This window comes from Vulpes lagopus, chromosome 2 (assembly GCF_018345385.1).
Source record: "Vulpes lagopus strain Blue_001 chromosome 2, ASM1834538v1, whole genome shotgun sequence".
NCBI lineage: Eukaryota > Metazoa > Chordata > Mammalia > Carnivora > Canidae > Vulpes > Vulpes lagopus.
Window position 1 is genome coordinate 73,459,543 of NC_054825.1, and position 17,884 is coordinate 73,477,426.

A 17,884-nucleotide genomic window follows, 5' to 3' on the forward strand; every position below is an offset into this window, starting at 1 on the left:
GTGGAGGAGGCAGCTGGGAGAAGGCTAGAGACGGTAAGAAAAGAGAACCGGGCAAATGTAGGATCCAGAAAAGTCAAAGGCAGAATTTCAAGAAAGAAGAGGTGGTGGCAATGAAACAAGTGGCGGAGAAACTTGGAAATGCCAGGGTCTTTCCGAACCTTGGAGAAGAAGGGAGTTAGCCGCCAGGGGCTACAGTTCATTCACCTGGTAGCTGAGAGCTTAATTCCTACTCTTACGAGGGAACAGCGCGGTTCTGGACGCGAGGAGCTCGCCGCGTGGCAGAGGAAGCGAGAAGCGAATGACACTTCAGATACAGGGTCGCGAGGGCTTAAGCAGAGGTGTGCGTGAGATACCGCAGCAGCCCTGCCGAGTGGGCGGCCCCGCGGGGCGGGATTGCGGGAGGCCGGGAGGGCCGGTTTGCTTCCAGGGGCCGGGCGGGCTCCCGAGGTTCCGCGGGGGCCACTCCCGGGGGTCGGGTCCTCTGAGGCGGTTGCGGGGAGCGGCGGCCCCCAGGGACCCTGGAGCCCGAGGTCCCAAGGACGTTAGCAGTGTCTAGGTCCTATTTGAAACCTGCGAGGTGGAGTTTGCAGCCTGAGGGAGGGATGCAGAAAGAGGAGAAGAGCTTCATCTAAATTCTCCCTCCCGCTTTCTCAGAGCAGAAACGATCAGGAAGGGGTCGTAGCCGAGGCTTTTGCCACCGGCGTCGCAAAAGCCTCCATTCGCCGGACTCTGGGAACCTTGTTACGTTTCTCCCGCCTGTACGTCGGCGGAACGCTAGTGCCGTAAGGCCTGGTTCGGCCGGACTGGAAAAGCAGATGGACCTGCATGGGGAACGTGGCGTACCCGGCCGGGGAAAGTGGAGGACCGGGAGGAAGCCAGTGCGGGGCGCCGGCGGCGGAAACCGGCTGTGGGCGCGCCGGGGTCTCGGGGCAGCACGGCCCTAGCAGGTGAGGGCCAAGGGGGTCCCCTCGCCGCGGCAGACCGCCCGGGCCGCTCCCCGAGTCGAACCGGGAGTTAAACACCGGGGCCGGGAGCCGGTTTTGCCTCTTACAGCCGTGTGACCTCCGGTAATGTATCCTTGGACCCCCTGTTCCTTGCCTCTGGTCGCCTCTCCCACGGCTGCTGTGAGGAGCCGGCAGCTGTACTTAGAGCGTGGTGGGCGCCTCGTAGGCCCTGCTTGTACGACCTCGACGGAGGCTGCGCTCTTCGCTCCGGGTTACGTTGCGGTCAGACTTGGCCAACCTCGGCCCCGCGATTTACTTTATGGTTATTGGTAAAACTACGAAACCTATTATATTTGTTGAGTATTAGAGAAGTAACAGCTCTACTGAGGGCTTGGAAAATACCCTGAATATATTACTCATAATCCCATCATTCTATATACACGACTTCAAGCTTTTTTTCTCCCTTACATCTTTTTTTTTGTACACTTTGATGCTTGTAATATTAGTATATATACAATTTCTATTCCTTATTTGCCACTTAGTAGTGTAGCCTACAAATGGGGCTCACGAGGATCCTTTTTTTTTTTTTTTTTTACAAGATTTTATTTATTCATGAGAGACACACAGAGAGAGGCAGAGACACAGGCAGAGGGAGAAGCAGGCTCCATGCAGGGAGCCCGACGTGGGACTCGATTCTGCGACTCCAAGATCACACCCTGGGCCGAAGGCAGCGCCAAACCGTTTTATGGGATTCCGTTTTATGGGATTATTGCTTGTTTACCAAATTCCTTTATTTTTTAAAAAGATTTTATTCATGAGAGAGGGAGAAGCAGGCTCCGTGCAGGGAGCCGGATGTGGAACTCCATCCCGGGACTCCAGGAACAACCCTGGGCTGAAGGCAGGCGCTAAACCGCTGAGCCACCCAGGGATCCCCAACCCAAATTCCTTTATATGTAGAAGTAAAACTACTAAGCACAATCAGCGAGGGAAATTGAAATATTACCTATGATTCCAGGACCTCGGTTCAACTGTTTTTAATTTTCCTGCCCTTCTATGTTTTTTTTTTTAGGATTTATTTATTTATTTATTCATGAGACACACACACACACGCAGAGACACAGGCAGAGACACAGGCAGAGGGAGAAGCAGGCTCCATGCAGGGGGCCGGATGTGGGACTCGATCCTGGGTCTCCAGGACCGCGCTCTGGGCTGAAGGCAAGCACTAAACCGCTGAGCCACCCAGGGATCCTCTCCCTGCTGCTGCTGCTGCTTTTTTTTTTTTTTTTAGATGTTTTATTTGAGAGAGCAGAGAATACAAGGGGGGAGAAGCAGAGGAGAGGGAGAAACAGACTCCCTGCTGAGCAGGGTGAGCTATGGTGCTTGATCCCAGGACCTCAAGATCGTGATTTGAGCCCAAGACAGATGCTTAACCAACTGAGCCACCCAGGCGCCCATATTTTTTTTTTTTTTTTAAGATTTTATTAGAATGAGTATGGAATCAGGGATGGGGGAGGAGAGAGGAGGAGGAGACTCTGGCTGAGTAAGGAACCTGTTGTAGGGGTGGTGGCTGCAAGCCCGGAGTACAGTAATTGAGAAAAGAGAGAGTGGTGATCTAATGTGGGGAGTGAGGGAGGAGAGGCATTCTAGAAGGCTGACCACCTTTGTGTTGTAGTTTAGTGGTCTGGGTGCCATTTTGATGTGGACTCTTGGGCAATTGAGGCAGGTGAGCCAATTGCATTGTAGGATTTTGGCATGTTTGAGGCTTTCTGTTTTTGTTTTCAGTGTCCTCTTTAGTCAGTCATTTAGCGCCATGTTCTGACTAGTGGGTGAATTTTTGTATTTCTTCTCTCCTGGTCTTTGGGCCAAGACAGGAGGAAGACAGAGAACTTGATATTGCATATTTTATTCCTTTTAGGGGTAGATGGAGTAAGTAGGAAAGAGGACTATTTAGCCAAAGTTGTTATTTTATTAGAGCTATAGAATTTATATTTCTGATATTTTACGTGTAGAAGCAGGAGCATGTAGTAGAAGGACTTCAGGCTAGGGTTCTAGTTCTAGCCTCCATAGTGATTAGTATTGTGAGCTTAGGCAAGTCACTTCACCTGTTGTCTTATCTTACGAGATAATACATGTCAGGTGGTTTGAAGATAATCAAAATAGTATTTAAATGTGGTATTAGTGTTAATGTTGTTTAGGTTCTATCTTTGTGGATCTTGGACTAGCAGCTTGTTAGACATGAAGAATCATGGGCATTTTATCAGACTTTATCAGAGAATGCTCTTAGAGCTGTCATTCCATCTGATCTTCAGAAGAATCCTTTAAGGTAGGTAGAGGAGTTGTTAACAGAGCCTTATTCCCAAGGAAATGGAGACTTCAGAAGATCAGTAGCTTTACCTGAGGATAAAGAGCTTGACTAGGTTTAGCAGTCTGAAATTGCCAGTATTCAATATACTTATAACCTAATAAGTGGGCACGTTTTCTGACTCCACATACAATACACACTCTAGTCCCTCTTTTTATAGATGAAGTCCTAAAGTGTTGTCAGCTTAGATCTGGAGCGAATTAGTTGAATATTCTATTTTAGGAATCACTGATTTCTTTAAAAATCCAGCATCAGGGGTGCCTGCCTGGCTCACTTGGTTAAGCATCTGCCTTCAGCTAAGGTCATGATCCCGGGGTCCTGGAGTCAAGTCCTGCATCAGGCTCCCTGCCAAGCCTGCTTCTCCCTCTCCCCTCTGTTCATGCTGTCTCTCTCTCTCTCTCTCTCTCTCTCTCTCTCTCTCTCAAAGAAAATCTTAAAAAAAAAAAAAAATCCAGCGTAAAAATTTGCTTTAAGATTGACACAACCTTATGAAGTGCATAACTGAATTATTTTGGGGTCAATAATTAACTCCGTGAAGGGGGTCTTTGTTTTTTTGCCTGTTGGTGTTTTTTCACAAGGCAGTGGGATGCTTCACGTACAGCACAAACAATATTCTGCTCATAATAGGCTCTGGGTAAATGTTTACAGAATTAGAAAATAAGTTGCTGAATTTCACAGCACAATCTGTGTTGCATTTGAAATTGTGATGCATTCATTGTTACCCTGGTAACTGTTCAATGTCTTTTCTGTTCTAGGTGCAATTGGGGTGTTAGAAGCTTCTTTCCATTATAGCCCAGGGAGAAATTTACATTTGGACTTTATCGTACCATGGCTTTGGTTCTCAAATTTCTGAATGGTACTTATATTTTCAGAAAATGCCCAAAGCCAAATGTTGCCTCATGTCCATTTTTGGGTACTCATTTTGTAGACTATTGTTCTAGTAGTCTTCAGAAGCCTGTGGCTGCTCCTGGCAAAACCTCCTCTCAGAGGAATTCTGAAGGAGATTTGCAGGGACATCACCAGAGAGAAGTTGCTTTGGATATAACCTCTCCTGAGGAGAAGCCTGTAGTTAGTTTTGATAAAGCAATTAAAGATGAAATAAAGGACCAGTTTAGGCGTTTGAAGGATGATATTGTGAATCATTGGATAGGCCCTGAAGGCCGCCCTCTGCATGAGGTCTTGTTGGAACAAGCCAAGGTTGTCTGGCAGTTCCGAGGAAAAGAAGATTTAGATAAGTGGATGGTGACTTCTGATAAGACTATTGGAGGCAGAAGTGAAGTGTTCCTGAAAATGAGCAGGAATAATCAGAGTGCATTGCTGTATGGGACTCTGAGCTCTGAGGCACCTAAGGACGGGGAAAGTGGCCGCAGTGGGTACTGTGCAATGATATCCAGGATTCCAAGGGTAAGTGAAGCCCCAGAGCCTGTTTTCTAGTGAACTGGGGTGAATTTCGTTGTAGCATGAACCGTAGCGTATGGGTTTTGTTTTTGTAAATCAACACACCTGGCAGGTCATTTGTGAATGGGGTTAAGTAACTACTGGGCACATGTGTAAAGCAGAAGCATAAGGGGGAAGTGGTTCCTGAGAACCAGAATGGGGCCGTTCTTATGTTTGAGGAGCCCTGAGAAGTCAGACATTTAAACAGTTGATTTGGGGAGATTTCTCTAGTAGGCCACACACCCTGTGATGGCCAGAGGTTCCTTAGAGTAGATGTAGGTTCAGCCTGTTGCTTTTTTTTTTTTTAAAGTAAACTTTTTATTTTAGAATAGTTTTAGTTTTACAGAAGAATTGTACAGATAGTACAGAAAGTTCCATATGCCCCTCATTCATCTTCTCCAACTCTTGCCACCTTACATTGATGTAATACATTTGTCACAACTGAGAAACCAACATTGGCGCATTCCTCTTAATTCCAGACACTATTTGGATTTCACTAGTTTTTCTGCTTAAGCCCATCTGGGACACCACATTACATCCAGTTGTCATGTTTCCTTAGGCACCTTAGTCTCCTGGTCTGTGATAGCTTTTTAGTCTTTCCTTATTTTTCATGAAGATTGAGAAATTCTAGTCTGGTATTTTGTGGACTGACCCTCAATTTGGGATATTCTGATGTTTTTCTCCCTGTAAGACTGGGTTTCTGGGTTTTTAGATAGAATACCACAGAGTTGAAATACCCTTCTCATCACTCCTATTGGGTACATGCTACCAGCATGACTTAACACGACTGTGTTCGCCGTGATCACCTGGTCAGTGTTTGCCACGGTACTCCATTGTTAAGTTACTTTTTTCCCCTTCTTTTCATACTTTGTTCTGTAAAAGCAAGTCAGTAAGTGCATCCTACATTCAAGGCATGGGGTAGGGCATGGGATTAAGTTGTATCTTGTGAAAGGGTGGAATTTACATAAATTATTTGGGATTCTTCAAAGAGGAAAATTTTTTTTTTTCTCCCACGTTTTTTATTTAGTTAGGCAGTCATTTTGTATGGACTCAAAAGTCTGGTTATAATCCAATACTATGTTTTTTATTTTGTTGCTCAGATTCTTCCAGCTTTGGCAATTGGCAGCTCTTTTAGGTTGGCCTTTGTCCCTTTGACATGCCTCCATTTTTTTTTGTTTGTTTGCTTGTTTTTCAGTACTTTCTTGCACTACAAGATATGCTCTAAGCACATCTTGTATTTTCTGTAGAAAATTCCATAGAATTAGCCATTTCTTGAAGAAGCCCTGATTCTTCTTTTTGGAGATCTAGGCACTGGTTTGTTTGTTGCTACTGGGTTGACATTACTTCCAGGACCTCTCAGTGGCCTCAGCAGGAAATACAGGGATGTGTACGAACCCTTTGGAAACATGTCTGTAATTATTTCTATATCTGTAGTAAACTAAATATGAGTTTATACTGTGCTTGAACTCTAATCCAGTAGTACCATGTGGTTCATTCTGGGCTTCTCCCTCTTATCTATAATTTTCCTCTCTGATAGTGAGAAACCTGTCTCCCATCACTTGCCATCATTTTATCTATTGATTCATCCCCAGTGTATGTAGAAAGCAGTTTCAGAACTTTTAGCCCATAACTCTGTGAGAAACCATTTTACCAACCAGAATATAGTGTTTATATATAGTTTCTTTTGTCTTTAGCCTTATAGTTTCTAATCAGAGCAGTTTTCCACAGTTACTTAGATTGGCTTCTTTGTCTCATCATCAACTTACGGCTTTTTGCAAATTTGCTGATGTGTTGTTCCAGGGCTGCCTGGACAGGCTTCCATGCCTGGCCTCAGCCACAGCCCTGGGGTATTTGCTTGGGCATTGTGCTTTACAGAGAAAGGCAAATGATAAGGATGCTCTTAGGCTCCCTCCTTCCAGATGAGAAAGAAAGGTATGTGTTCTTTCAGAGACCTATGCGTACAAAGGGTGTGTGTGTTTGTGTTTCAGTGCCTGAAATCCACAGAATGGATTGGTCATTCCACAGTAGAAAATACTTCTATAGCTAGATACACCTGGGGGGGTATTGCAAATAGGTGATAAAATTTATTAAGTGTGCCCTGCCAGTCCTTGTGCTACTTCATATACATTTACGTATATACATCCCTTTAATTCCTCACAACTATCCTCTAAGGTATGGTCATCCTTATTTTACAGATGAGGAAACTGAGGCTTTGGGAGAGTTAGTAACTTGACTAAGGTTATACAGCTAGTTGAGGCACCTAGGTGGCTCAGTTGGTAGAGCAGTGGACTCTTGGTTTCGTCTCAGATTATAAGAGTGAAGTTGGCCTGTCTTCCTCCGTCCCCCTTTCCTCTTCTTCCCTCTTCTCCCACTCACATGTATGGTGTGTGCAGACTTTCTCTCTTAAAAAAAAAAATTTAAAAAGACAGTAAATAATAGTTCATATGTGAGTATTCTTGAAATCAGATTATTTTTGCGATTGGTATAAATAAGCACTTTTGTTAATTAATACTACAATTCACTTTTCCTGAGACAGTATAGATAGTTGTTAAGAATACAAATTTTGGGGCAGCCCCAGTGACACAGTGGTTTAGCGCCGACTTCAGCCCAGGGCATGATCCTGGAGACCTGGGATCAAGTCCCGCATCGGGCTCCCTGCATGGAGCCCGCTTCTCCCTCTGCCTGTGTCTCTGCCTCTCCCTTTGTGTGTGTGTGTGTGTGTGTGTGTGTGTGTGTGTGTGTGTCTATGAATAAAAAAAAATACAGATTTTGGAGTTAAATGGCACTGGAGCTACCACTGCCTATTTGAGTGCTCAGTTTCTTCATCTATAAGATGGAGCACAATGAAAGTATGTATCTCATAGGACTGTGAAGATGAAATTATGCCTGTACAGTGCTTAAGGTAAGTTTTCAGTGGGTGTTATAAAACAGCGGTTTTTTTTTTTTAAAGATTTATTTATTTATTTATTCATTCATTCATTCATTCATTCATTCATTCATGATAGACCTAGAGACAGAGAGAGAGAGAGAGAGAGAGATGCAGAAACACAGGCAGAGGGAGAAGCAGGCTCCATGCTGGGAGCCCTACGCGGGACTCAATCCCGGGACTCCAGGATTGCGCCCTGGGCCAAAGGCACGTGCCAAACTGCTGAGCCACCCAGGGATCCCCCAGTTTTTTTTTTTATTTTTTAAGATTTTATTTGTGAGAGAGTGCACAGGGGGAGGGGCAGAAGGAGGGAGAGAAGGGGACGCTCCTGCTGAGTAGGGAGCCCAACTTGGGGCTCGATTCTAGGACCCTGGGATCATGCCCTGAGCTGAAGGCAGACACTTAACTGGCTGAGCCACCCAGGTGCCCCTAAAATAGCAGTTTTAAAACTTGAGCTCTTTCATAGTTTTCTGATTTCTGGGAAGGCAGCTGTCATGCCCACTCATGTTCCATAGGATTGGGGGGGGGGGGGGAAGGTACATACAGTAATTCATTTTCATTCATTGATACAAGTGAGTGCCTGCCACACATCAATACTGTCCTGGGCCAATCATGTCTTGAACATTACCTTAGAAACATAAAACTGTGTCAGTATTTTGTATTAAAATACAAAGCCAGATATATCTGCCTTCTTATGGTGGTAGAAAGCCAAAAAGACAGAAAAATGCCTAGTGGATCCTTTTGATGCTGCAAAAAGATGTTGACTCACATTTTGCTAATAGTGGAAAATGAGATGAAATTAATTTTCCTTTCTGTACCTTAGGGCCCTTTTGAGAGAAAGAGGGCTTATGATTGGTCCCAGTTCAACACTCTGTATCTCCGTGTACGTGGAGATGGTCGGCCTTGGATGGTGAATATCCGAGAGGACACGGATATAATGCAAAGGAAGAATCAGATGTACAGTTACTTCATGTTCACCCGTGGGGGTCCCTACTGGCAGGAGGTCAAGGTAACAGCACAAGTCTTTACTGTGAATGAAAATGAAGTCTTTTGAGATCATGGTTATTCTGTAGTTTGGTTCCTTTGTTTTCCTTATTAATCCCTCTTGGAAGGTGTGGAAAGGGAAAGAAGGAAGATGACTTAGGGGTGAGATTTATATAATTGAGTCTTTCTTTCCTTAATATAAATGTTAGTTTCCTAACCAGTAAATACTTTTGATAAGGCTGTGGCCTGGTCCATGCTAAGTCATGGGTACATCTCTGCTCTGGGCGAAGTAGATGTTTAAGTTTCTGCCGTATCCCCTCTTCCAGGCAACTCTACTAAGCTAGTACTCCTAGCCTAGTAGAAAAGCTCCCTTAAGAGCAATAAATACTTCATATTTTACAATCATGAAATTTTAATTTACTTCTTGGTAATATAATACTTTGTGAGAAGCTTTGAGAAGTTAAAATATATATATAAATCTGGAGGAAAATAAGTAGAAATTCAGGAAATGAATTTCAACTGCCCATTCTTTTTTTCTGCCTACTGAAGGTTTTTAATCCATAAGATCAAAGGAAAGTCTCCATTTTGCTTATAGTTAAACCTGTGGGTCATTCTGGATTCCCTTCTCCCTCATCCCACAAATAGCCTGTTAACAAATCCTGTCACCTATACTTCTGAAATACACCCAGAGTCTGACCATTTCTGGCTGTCTCTCCCACTGTCACCCTAGTCCAGGCCTTTGGATTACTACAGCGGCTTCTTTATTGACTTCCTTTGTTCTCTTGCCTCCTAAAATCCACTCTCTATATAGCAGTCAGAGATGATCTAATGCATAGTGCAGATTACAGCACTCACATGCTTAAAACCCTCCAGTGGCTTCCCCTTACAAGTAGAATAAAGCCCAAACTCCTCAACACGGCCTGCTGGGACTACAGTATCAGACCTGTCTTTATCCTCCGTCTCCCCGCCTCCCTCCCTCCTCCATACTGGCCCCTTTTCTGTGTATCATACCTAACAAGCTCACCTCTATCTCAGAGCCTTTGTGCTTCGTGTTGTATCCGCCGGTGTGTGTGCTCATATCTTCACCTGCTTCCTCTCCTCTTTCCTGTCATTCACCCCTCAGCTCAAAATTTACCTCAGAGAGGCCTGACCCCTGTAGTTAGAGTTACACCCTCTAACCCAGTCACTTTGAGTAACATTACCCTGTTTCTTTTTTTTAAGACTTATTTAAGAGAGGAGGGGGGAGGGGCAGGGGGAAAAGAGAATATATTTCTAGCAGCCTCCTCACTGAGTGGGGAGCCTGACGGGGGCTTGATTTATGACTCTGAGATCATGACCTGAGCTGAAATCAAGAACTGGACACCTAAACCGACAAAACCACCCAGGCGCCCCTCTGTTTAATTTTTTTCATGTAACGACTTACTAGGTAAAATTATTTTGTTCCTTAACTTTTCCCTTTGTTTATTGTCACTTTCTACCCTGGAGCATAGATTCTGTAAATTCTGAGAGCAAGGATCTTGTCTGTATTGTTTGTGGCTATTTGCCCTGCACCTGCAACAGTGCCTAGCATATAATAAATAGGCAATAGGCACTGGATACATATTTCTGCAGTAATAACGATACATAAAAAATTATTATGTAAAAAAAATTATTATGTAACACTTGTATATAAATAATATATATACTGAATTATGAAAACAGGGATTTCATATAGAAAATTTGAAAAACAGCAAAAAGGAAACAAATGTAATACCACCACTCAGAGGCAAAATACTTCTGGTGTGTACCTTAAGATTTTTGTTTATACTTTTTTTTTTTTAACTAAGATTTTATTTATTTATTCATCAGAGACACAGAGAGGGGCAGAACCTAGGCAGAGGGAGAAGCAGGCTCCCTGGAAGAAGCCTGGTGCAGGACTCGATCCCAGGATCCTGGGATGGTGACGTGAGCCGAAGGCAGATGCTTACCCAACAGAGCCACTCAGGCGACCCTATTTTTACATCTATTTATTTATTTATTTATTTATTTATTTATTTAAAAACATATTTTTGCAAACAACTTTTTTTTTTTTAAATTTTTTATTTATTTATGATAGTCACACAAAGAGAGAGAGAGAGAGGCAGAGACATAGGCAGAGGGAGAAGCAGGCTCCATGCAGCGGGAGCCCGACGTGGGATTCGATCCTGGGTCTCCAGGATCGCGCCCTGGGCCAAAGGCAGGCGCTAAACCGCTGCGCTACCCAGGGATCCCTCACTTTATTTATTTATTTATTTTTTAACATCACTTTAAATTACCATGTATTTTACTATATAAGTAGACCAGAATTTACTTAGTTCATCCTCTATTGTACAATTTAAATAATTTAAATAATTAAATTATTTTCAGTTTTTCACTGTTGTACCAATTTTTTTTTTTTTAAAGATGTATCTATTCATGAGAGAGACAGAGAGAAGCAGAGAACACAGGCAGAGAGAGAAGCAGGCTCCATGCAGGAAGTCTGATGTGGGACTCCAGGATCATGCCCTGGGCAGAAGGGAGGCGCTCAACCACTGAGCCACCCAGGCATCCGTGTTGTACCAAATTCTGAAGTAAATATCCCTATTTCCTTAGGAGATATTCTTACAAATAACATTCCTAAAATAAATGATATGTACATTTTTAAGGCCTTTGCACAGAGTCAAATTATTCTGTAGTATTATTACCATTTAATTGTTAGCAATTTCTTCCCTGAAAATACATATAATCTTAGTCTTTGGAAAGAATAGCTGTTTGGAACAGCTCTTTAAATTATTGAGGGAAAGTGTTGGGGAAGAGATTTTTCTCTAATTGAAGTATTATTGAGGTTCAGTGTTACATTAGTGTCAGATATACAGAATAGTGATTCAGTATTTATATACATTACTCAGTGGTCAACACCACAAGTGTAGTCACAAGATTTTTATTTTTTTAAAGGATTTTATTTATTTGAGAGAGTATGCATTAGCAGTGGGGAGGGGCAAAAGGAGATGGAGAAGCAGACTCCCTTCTCAGCAGGGAGTCCAAAGTGGGGCTTGATCCCAGGACCCTGAGATCATGACCTACGTCAAAGGCAGACACTTAACTGACTGAGCCACCCAGGTACCCCAAGAAGTTTTTAATTAAATGTTACTAACTGCTTTGCACTTCTCCCTGAATAATTCTGTAGTAATAATTCTCCTGTAGAAGCAAGATGCTCAAATATTTAATTATAGAAAATAGGAAAATTATGGGAAAATTATATAGTTTACTGTCACTTGTAGAGAGCAACTGGTCATCCTTTTTTTTTTTTTTTAAATATTTTATTTATTTATTCATGAGAGACACACACAGAGAGGAGCAGTGACACAGGCAGAGGGAGAAGCAGGCTCCATGCAGGAAGCCCGATGTGGGACTCCTGGGGGGGGGGGGGGGGGGTCTCCAGGATTACGCCCTGGGTCTCCAGGATCACGCCCTGGACTGAAGGTGGCGCTAATCCACTGAGCCACCCGGGCTGCCCTCATCCTTTTCTTTTAATGTAAGATTTAATGTTCTTTCTTAGCTTTATTCTCCAGCAAAAAAAAAAATCCATTTCCCTTGGTGTAGACAGTGGTCTTCTAGAATTACACGTCAAAGACAGAAGAGATTAGTTTGAGGGGATAGTGCGGGATGTGACACATGCTCCTTGAATGGCAAGCTGGTAGCCTTTATTCTATTTCCAAAATGTTTTGAATAATGAGGTAGATGAAGTGCCAACATAGGATGCAAAATGAGAAGTTGATGAGGGGAGGAATCTCCTCCAGGTTTGTTTGACAGGAATCAAGGGAGCAGGTAAGATAGGATGTGACCATATTTATTTATTATTGATTTATCAACTTATTTAGATTTATTCAGAGCAAGTGAGCATGAGGGGTAGGTGTAGAGGAAGCGAGAATCTTAAGTAAACTTGATGTTGAGCAGGTAGCCTGACGTGGTGTCTGTGTCCAACTCCGACTTGGGGCTCAGCACAGCACTCACTCTCACCATCCTGAGATCGTGACCTGAGTGGAAACCAAGAGTCCAGTGCTTAACTGAGCCACCCAGGCGCCCCTGGATATGACTGCATCTAAAGCTGTTGTGTGTTGAGGGGATCCCTGGGTGGCTCAGCAGTTTAGCACCTGCCTTTGGCCCAGGGCGTGATTCTGGAGACCCGGGATCGAGTGCCGTGTCAGGCTCTCCACATGGAGCCTGCTTCTCCCTCTGCCTGTGTCTCTGCCTCTCCTCTCTCTGGGTCTCTCGTGAATAGATAAATAAAATCTTAAAAATAAAATAAAGCTGTTGTGTGAACAGTGTGATCTTTGCATAGTGGTGGGTTGGAATCAGTTTTGAATTGAGTTTTTATGTCAACAGGTACTTTTGGTGATAACCTGAACACATTTTTAAAAAAACTCATTTTTGGGCAGCCCGGGTGGCTCAGAGGCTTAGCGCCACCTTCAGCCCAGGACCTGATCCTGGAGACCTGGGATCGAGTCCCATGTCAGGCTCCCTGCATGGAGCCTGCTTCTCCCTCTGCCTGTATCTCTGCCTCTGTGTGTGTGTGTGTGTCTCAAACAAACAAACAAATAAATAAATAAATCTTAAAAAAAAATTCATTCTTTTTGGTTCAAAAATCAAAATTTAAAGTGATGTATAGTGAGAAGTCTCACTCCCACTCATGTCCCTGTCTACCCTTTTCTTGCCCACGCTCTATAGGTAGCCACTTTGAGTAGTTTCTTGTGTAACTTGGCAGTTTCATTATGCATATAAAGCAAATGTGAGTACATAATATTTTAATTTTTGTTTCACTCAAAAATAAAAATAGCATGCTGTGTGCATCTTCTGTGCTTATTATTATTTTTAAAGATTTTATTTATTTAGTCATAGAGACACAGAGAAAGGCAGAGACACAGGCAGAGGGAGAAGCAGGTACCATGCAGAGCCTGATGTGGGACTCGATCCTGGGTCCCCAGGATCATGCCCTGGGCTGCAGGCGGCGCTAAACCGCTGTGCCACCGGGGCTGCCCTGTGCTTATTATTTTTAAAGTTTAAATCCTGGGGTGCCTATGTGGCTCAGTTAAGTGCCTTACTCTTCATTCTGGCTCAGGTCATGATCTCAGGGTCATGAGATTGAGTCTAGCTGGGTAAGGAGCCTTCATAGAATTCCCTCTCTCCCTTTGCCCTCCACCCCTCTAAAAAATAAGTAAAATAAAATTTAAATCCTAGACAGCTTCCGTATCACTGGAATTCTCCATTTTTTATTGTTTTGTTTGGTATGTTTTATATGGAAATTCTGTAGTTGATTTCTCTATTAACAGACAGTGAGTTGTTACAGATTGCTAGAAGTTTATTGGTTTTTTTTCTTTTTTCGGTGTTTTTAAAACTTGTGTTTATACTGTGGATTCTGTCTAAATCTTTATTAATACATTGTAGAGAGGTCTTTGCACTGTATCCTGTATAGATCTGCATTAAGAAAATAGCTGCATAGTGTCAGTTGTATGGATGCACCACAACTTAATCGTTCCCCTAATTTTTCTTTTTCTTTTTTTTTTTTTTTAATTAGAAAAAGCTACATCTTTATGTATTTGGGAGAGTTTATCTGTAACATAAATTCCTTAAAAAAGTGAAATTGGTAGGTCAAAGTTACAGCATTTCAAGATTTGCTTAATACTGCCATTAGTTTTCCATATAAAACATTAACATAAACTTAGCAAGCTTCACATGGCCCACTTTTTTTTTTTTTTTTTTTTAAGATTTTTATTCATACACACACAGAGAGGCAGAGACACAGGCAGAGGGAGAAGCAGGCTCCATGCAGAGAGCCCGACGTGGGACTTGATCCAGGGTCTCCAGGATCACACCCTGGGCTGCAGGCGGCGCTAAACCGCTGAGCCACCAGGGCTGCCCATGGCCCACATTTAATACCTCACAGTTCGTTTTTTTTTTTTAAAGATTTTATTCACTTATTCATCAGAGACACAGAGTCAGGCATAGACACAGGCGGAGGGAGAAAAGCAGGTTCCATGCAGGGAGCCCGATGTAGGACTTGGGTATCCAGGATCAGGCCCTGGGCTGAGGGCAGCACTAAACAGCTGAGCCACCAGGGCTGCCCCATAGCTTACAGTTCAATAGGTCATGATTTGTGACTTAGTATGGCTGCATCCAATGCTCAGGTCCTTAGAAGGCTGAAATCAGGGTGTTGCCTGGGCTGTATTCCTTTCTGGAGGCTCTAGGGGAGAATCCACTTACAAGTTCATTCTGGTTATTGGCCCGATTCAGTTCCTATGATTGTAGGACTAACATCTTGGTTTCTGTACTGGTTGTCAGTGCCACTCTTAGCTCCTAGAAACTGCATGCAATCCTTGCCATTTCACTTCCTCTGTCTTCAGAGCCAGCAGTAAAGAATCTCTCCCAGGGAGATACTTTTATCATCTTTTGCCAGTCCTTCTGTGGGCTCACGTGATTAAGTCGGGCCTATAGAGGATAATTTTCCCTCTATCAAGGTCAGGTGCTTTGGGACTTGACTTTACACAGTCCCTTCTCCGCATAAGAGGTTAGCGTGAATACCTGGAAGGTGTGTGGACAGAGAAGGTAGAAATCCTAGGGCCATCTTAGACTTGTCTCCCAGTTGCTGGCCACTCTTAACAGTTGTACCATTTGCACACCTGTCATATACAAGTGTCCATTTCTCCCTTTCCCCATGTTTTCCATTGGTTGTTTTATTTTTTAAATTTTTATTTATTTATGATAGTCACACAGAGAGAAGAGGCAGAGGGAGAAGCAGGCTCCATGCACCGGGAGCCCGACGTGGGATTCGATCCCGGGTCTCCAGGATCACGCCCTGGGCCAAAGGCAGGCGCCAAACCACTGCGCCACCCAGGGATCCCCTCCATTGGTTGTTAAATCTTATCTATGAAAGGTTGTGTTTAGGATACTAGTTTTTTATCCATAAATGTTGCAAATATTTTTTCCCTAATTTATCCTTTGTTTTTGCTGTCGGAAGGTTGAATTGTACTGTATTTTCCTTTGGGATTTCTGGCTTAGAAAGGTTTTCATCTTTTTTCTTCTATTATTTCATTAAAAAAAAATTGTAGGGATCCCTGGGTGGCGCAGCGGTTTAGCGCCTGCTTTTGGCTCAGGGCGCGATTCTGGAGACCCGGGATCGAATCCCACGTCGGGCTCCCGGTGCATGGAGCCTGCTTCTCCCTCTGCCTGTGTCTCTGCCTCTCTCTCTCTCTCTGTGTGACTATCATAAATAAATAAAAAATTTAAAAAAATAAAATAAAATAAAAAAATAAATAAAAATAAAAAAAAATTGTATCTATGACCCAAATGACTAGTCACTTGTCATAATGCCATGTATTAGAATTGTTAGAATTAAAACGTTGAACTTATTGCAATTCCATATAAATGCCTCATTTGCTTACATTTTAGCTCTGAAGTAAATGGTTTCTTTTTTCAGATTCCTTTCTCCAAATTTTTCTACTCTAATCAAGGAAGAATTCGGGATGCCCAATACCAGCTTTTGCTTGACAAGGTAACATTTTCCTGTACTTTCACTCAGAACTGTTATCTTTAGTGAACTAGAACTCCTTTCATTTTTGAGGGCTGGCAAGTGAAAGATGAAAATGCTTATCAAGGCCACACCTGCTATTCCCACACAGAGGTTGACTCAGACCTATTCTGTGAGCCAAACCCCCATCTTGGAGGACTTGCAGTATGGTCATCCTTTCAGGCTGCCTACATTTTAGTTTAGCTTCAAAATCAGAACAGTATTCCAGTTCAGGAGGGCTTCAAGGAACCTCCATTAGGCATCCATGCTGTCCTCACCAGTCTTAAGTGGCACTACTTTAAAGAAAGGGAAGAGGAAGTAGAAAATCAGCCCTGCACTTCCTCTTATGATTTGCTACAGCATATGAGAACAGAGTATATATGCTAAGGGCTGATAGTGTAAAGACCCAATGATATTAATCACCTCATAGAACTTGAAAACTTAGAACAGTATCAGTGTATGAGTTTAATTAGTTTGTTTTAAATATAGATCTCTTCTATTGGATTCACCCTGGCTGATAAAGTAGATGGTCCATTCTTCCTGGAAATAGATTTTATTGGAGTGTTTACTGATCCAGCCCACACGGAAGAATTCGCCTATGAAAATTCTCCAGAGCTTAACCCAAGACTTTTTAAATAGAGATGGTAATTTTGTACTATCAAATTAAATATTATTATCTATGATGATTTGGACAAAATAAAGTATCTTCCAACCAACGGCTGGTATGTATTCCTTGAGACAAAGCTAAATGCTATTGCCAAAGGGCCACATGGAAGAAGACACAGCATGAAACTAGGTTCTAAACTATAACTTAATCCAAGCCCTGATGTGAAGGTATAATGTAAAGAACTGTTTTTGGGTTAAAATTATTCCTGTTAGCAACACTTCCTACACACACAGATGTTGCCACAGCAGGTAGTCATGAAGAGGACTATTTAAAAAAAAAATTTTTTTTTTTTTAAATTTTTATGATAGTCACAGAGAGATAGAGAGGCAGAGACACAGGCAGAGGGAAAAGCAGGCTCCATGCACCGGGAGCCCGACGTGGGATTCGATCACGGGTCTCCAGGATCGCGCCCTGGGCCAAAGGCAGGCGCCAAACCGCTGCGCCACCCAGGGATCCCCTGAAGAGGACTATTGATACCATTTTCCCTACTCTATTCCTTGTAGGTTTGTGTTTTCTAATCCACCATTTGAGGAAAGGAGATTGCTAAAGGTTGCTATACAATTCAGTGACTTTCTGGTACTGGAATTGTCAGTTTTTACCACAATATTAGAAAATTTCTATCTGGCCTAGAAGCAATGTTAATGCCCCTTTGCAGGCATTTTTAACTCCCACCACCTCCAGCCCCAGATATCTACTGATCTACTTTCTCCATAGGTTTAGTTTCTCTGGATATGTCCTATAAATAGTCATATGTAATCTTTTATGTCTGGCTTCTTTTCATGTAGCATAATGTCTGAGATTCATCCATGCTGTAACATTAGTATTTTTTTTTTTAAAGATTTTATTCATGAGAGACCGAGAGAGAGAGGCACAGACACAGGCAGAGGGATAAGCAGGGAGCCCGACATGGGACTCGATTCCGGGTCTCCAGGATCATGCCCTGGGCTGAAGGCGGCACTAAACTGCTGAGCCACCCAGGCTGCCCTGCGCATCATTTTTAATC

At 43.0% G+C, this 17,884-nt stretch overlaps 1 protein-coding gene across 2 annotated transcripts; it reads left to right on the plus strand.

The window, feature by feature from the left end:
* The first annotated feature begins 802 nt into the window (after positions 1–802).
* On the plus strand, positions 803–16,930 carry NDUFAF1 (NADH:ubiquinone oxidoreductase complex assembly factor 1). 2 transcript variants are annotated; one of them, XM_041745604.1, is made up of 5 exons: positions 803–947; positions 4,062–4,710; positions 8,493–8,678; positions 16,125–16,199; positions 16,704–16,930. In XM_041745604.1, exons 2-5 carry the CDS (start codon positions 4,135–4,137, stop codon positions 16,851–16,853), a joined length of 987 nt encoding a protein of 328 aa, XP_041601538.1. In that variant the 5' UTR covers positions 803–947; positions 4,062–4,134; the 3' UTR covers positions 16,854–16,930. The 2 variants fall into 2 exon arrangements, with proteins under 2 accessions (XP_041601538.1, XP_041601537.1); XM_041745603.1 differs by having other exon boundaries at positions 833–1,067.
* The last annotated feature ends 954 nt before the right edge of the window (positions 16,931–17,884 follow it).

What these genes read in the sequence shown, in the direction of transcription:
- NDUFAF1 (XM_041745604.1), top strand. Translation starts at nt 4,135, where the DNA reads ATGGCTTTGGTTCTCAAATTTCTGAATGGTACTTATATTTTCAGAAAA. An exon ending in TGATATCCAGGATTCCAAGG is followed by an intron (nt 4,711 to 8,492) that starts GTAAGTGAAGCC and finishes TCTGTACCTTAG; the next exon opens with GGCCCTTTTGAGAGAAAGAG. An exon ending in CCTACTGGCAGGAGGTCAAG is followed by an intron (nt 8,679 to 16,124) that starts GTAACAGCACAA and finishes TTCTTTTTTCAG; the next exon opens with ATTCCTTTCTCCAAATTTTT.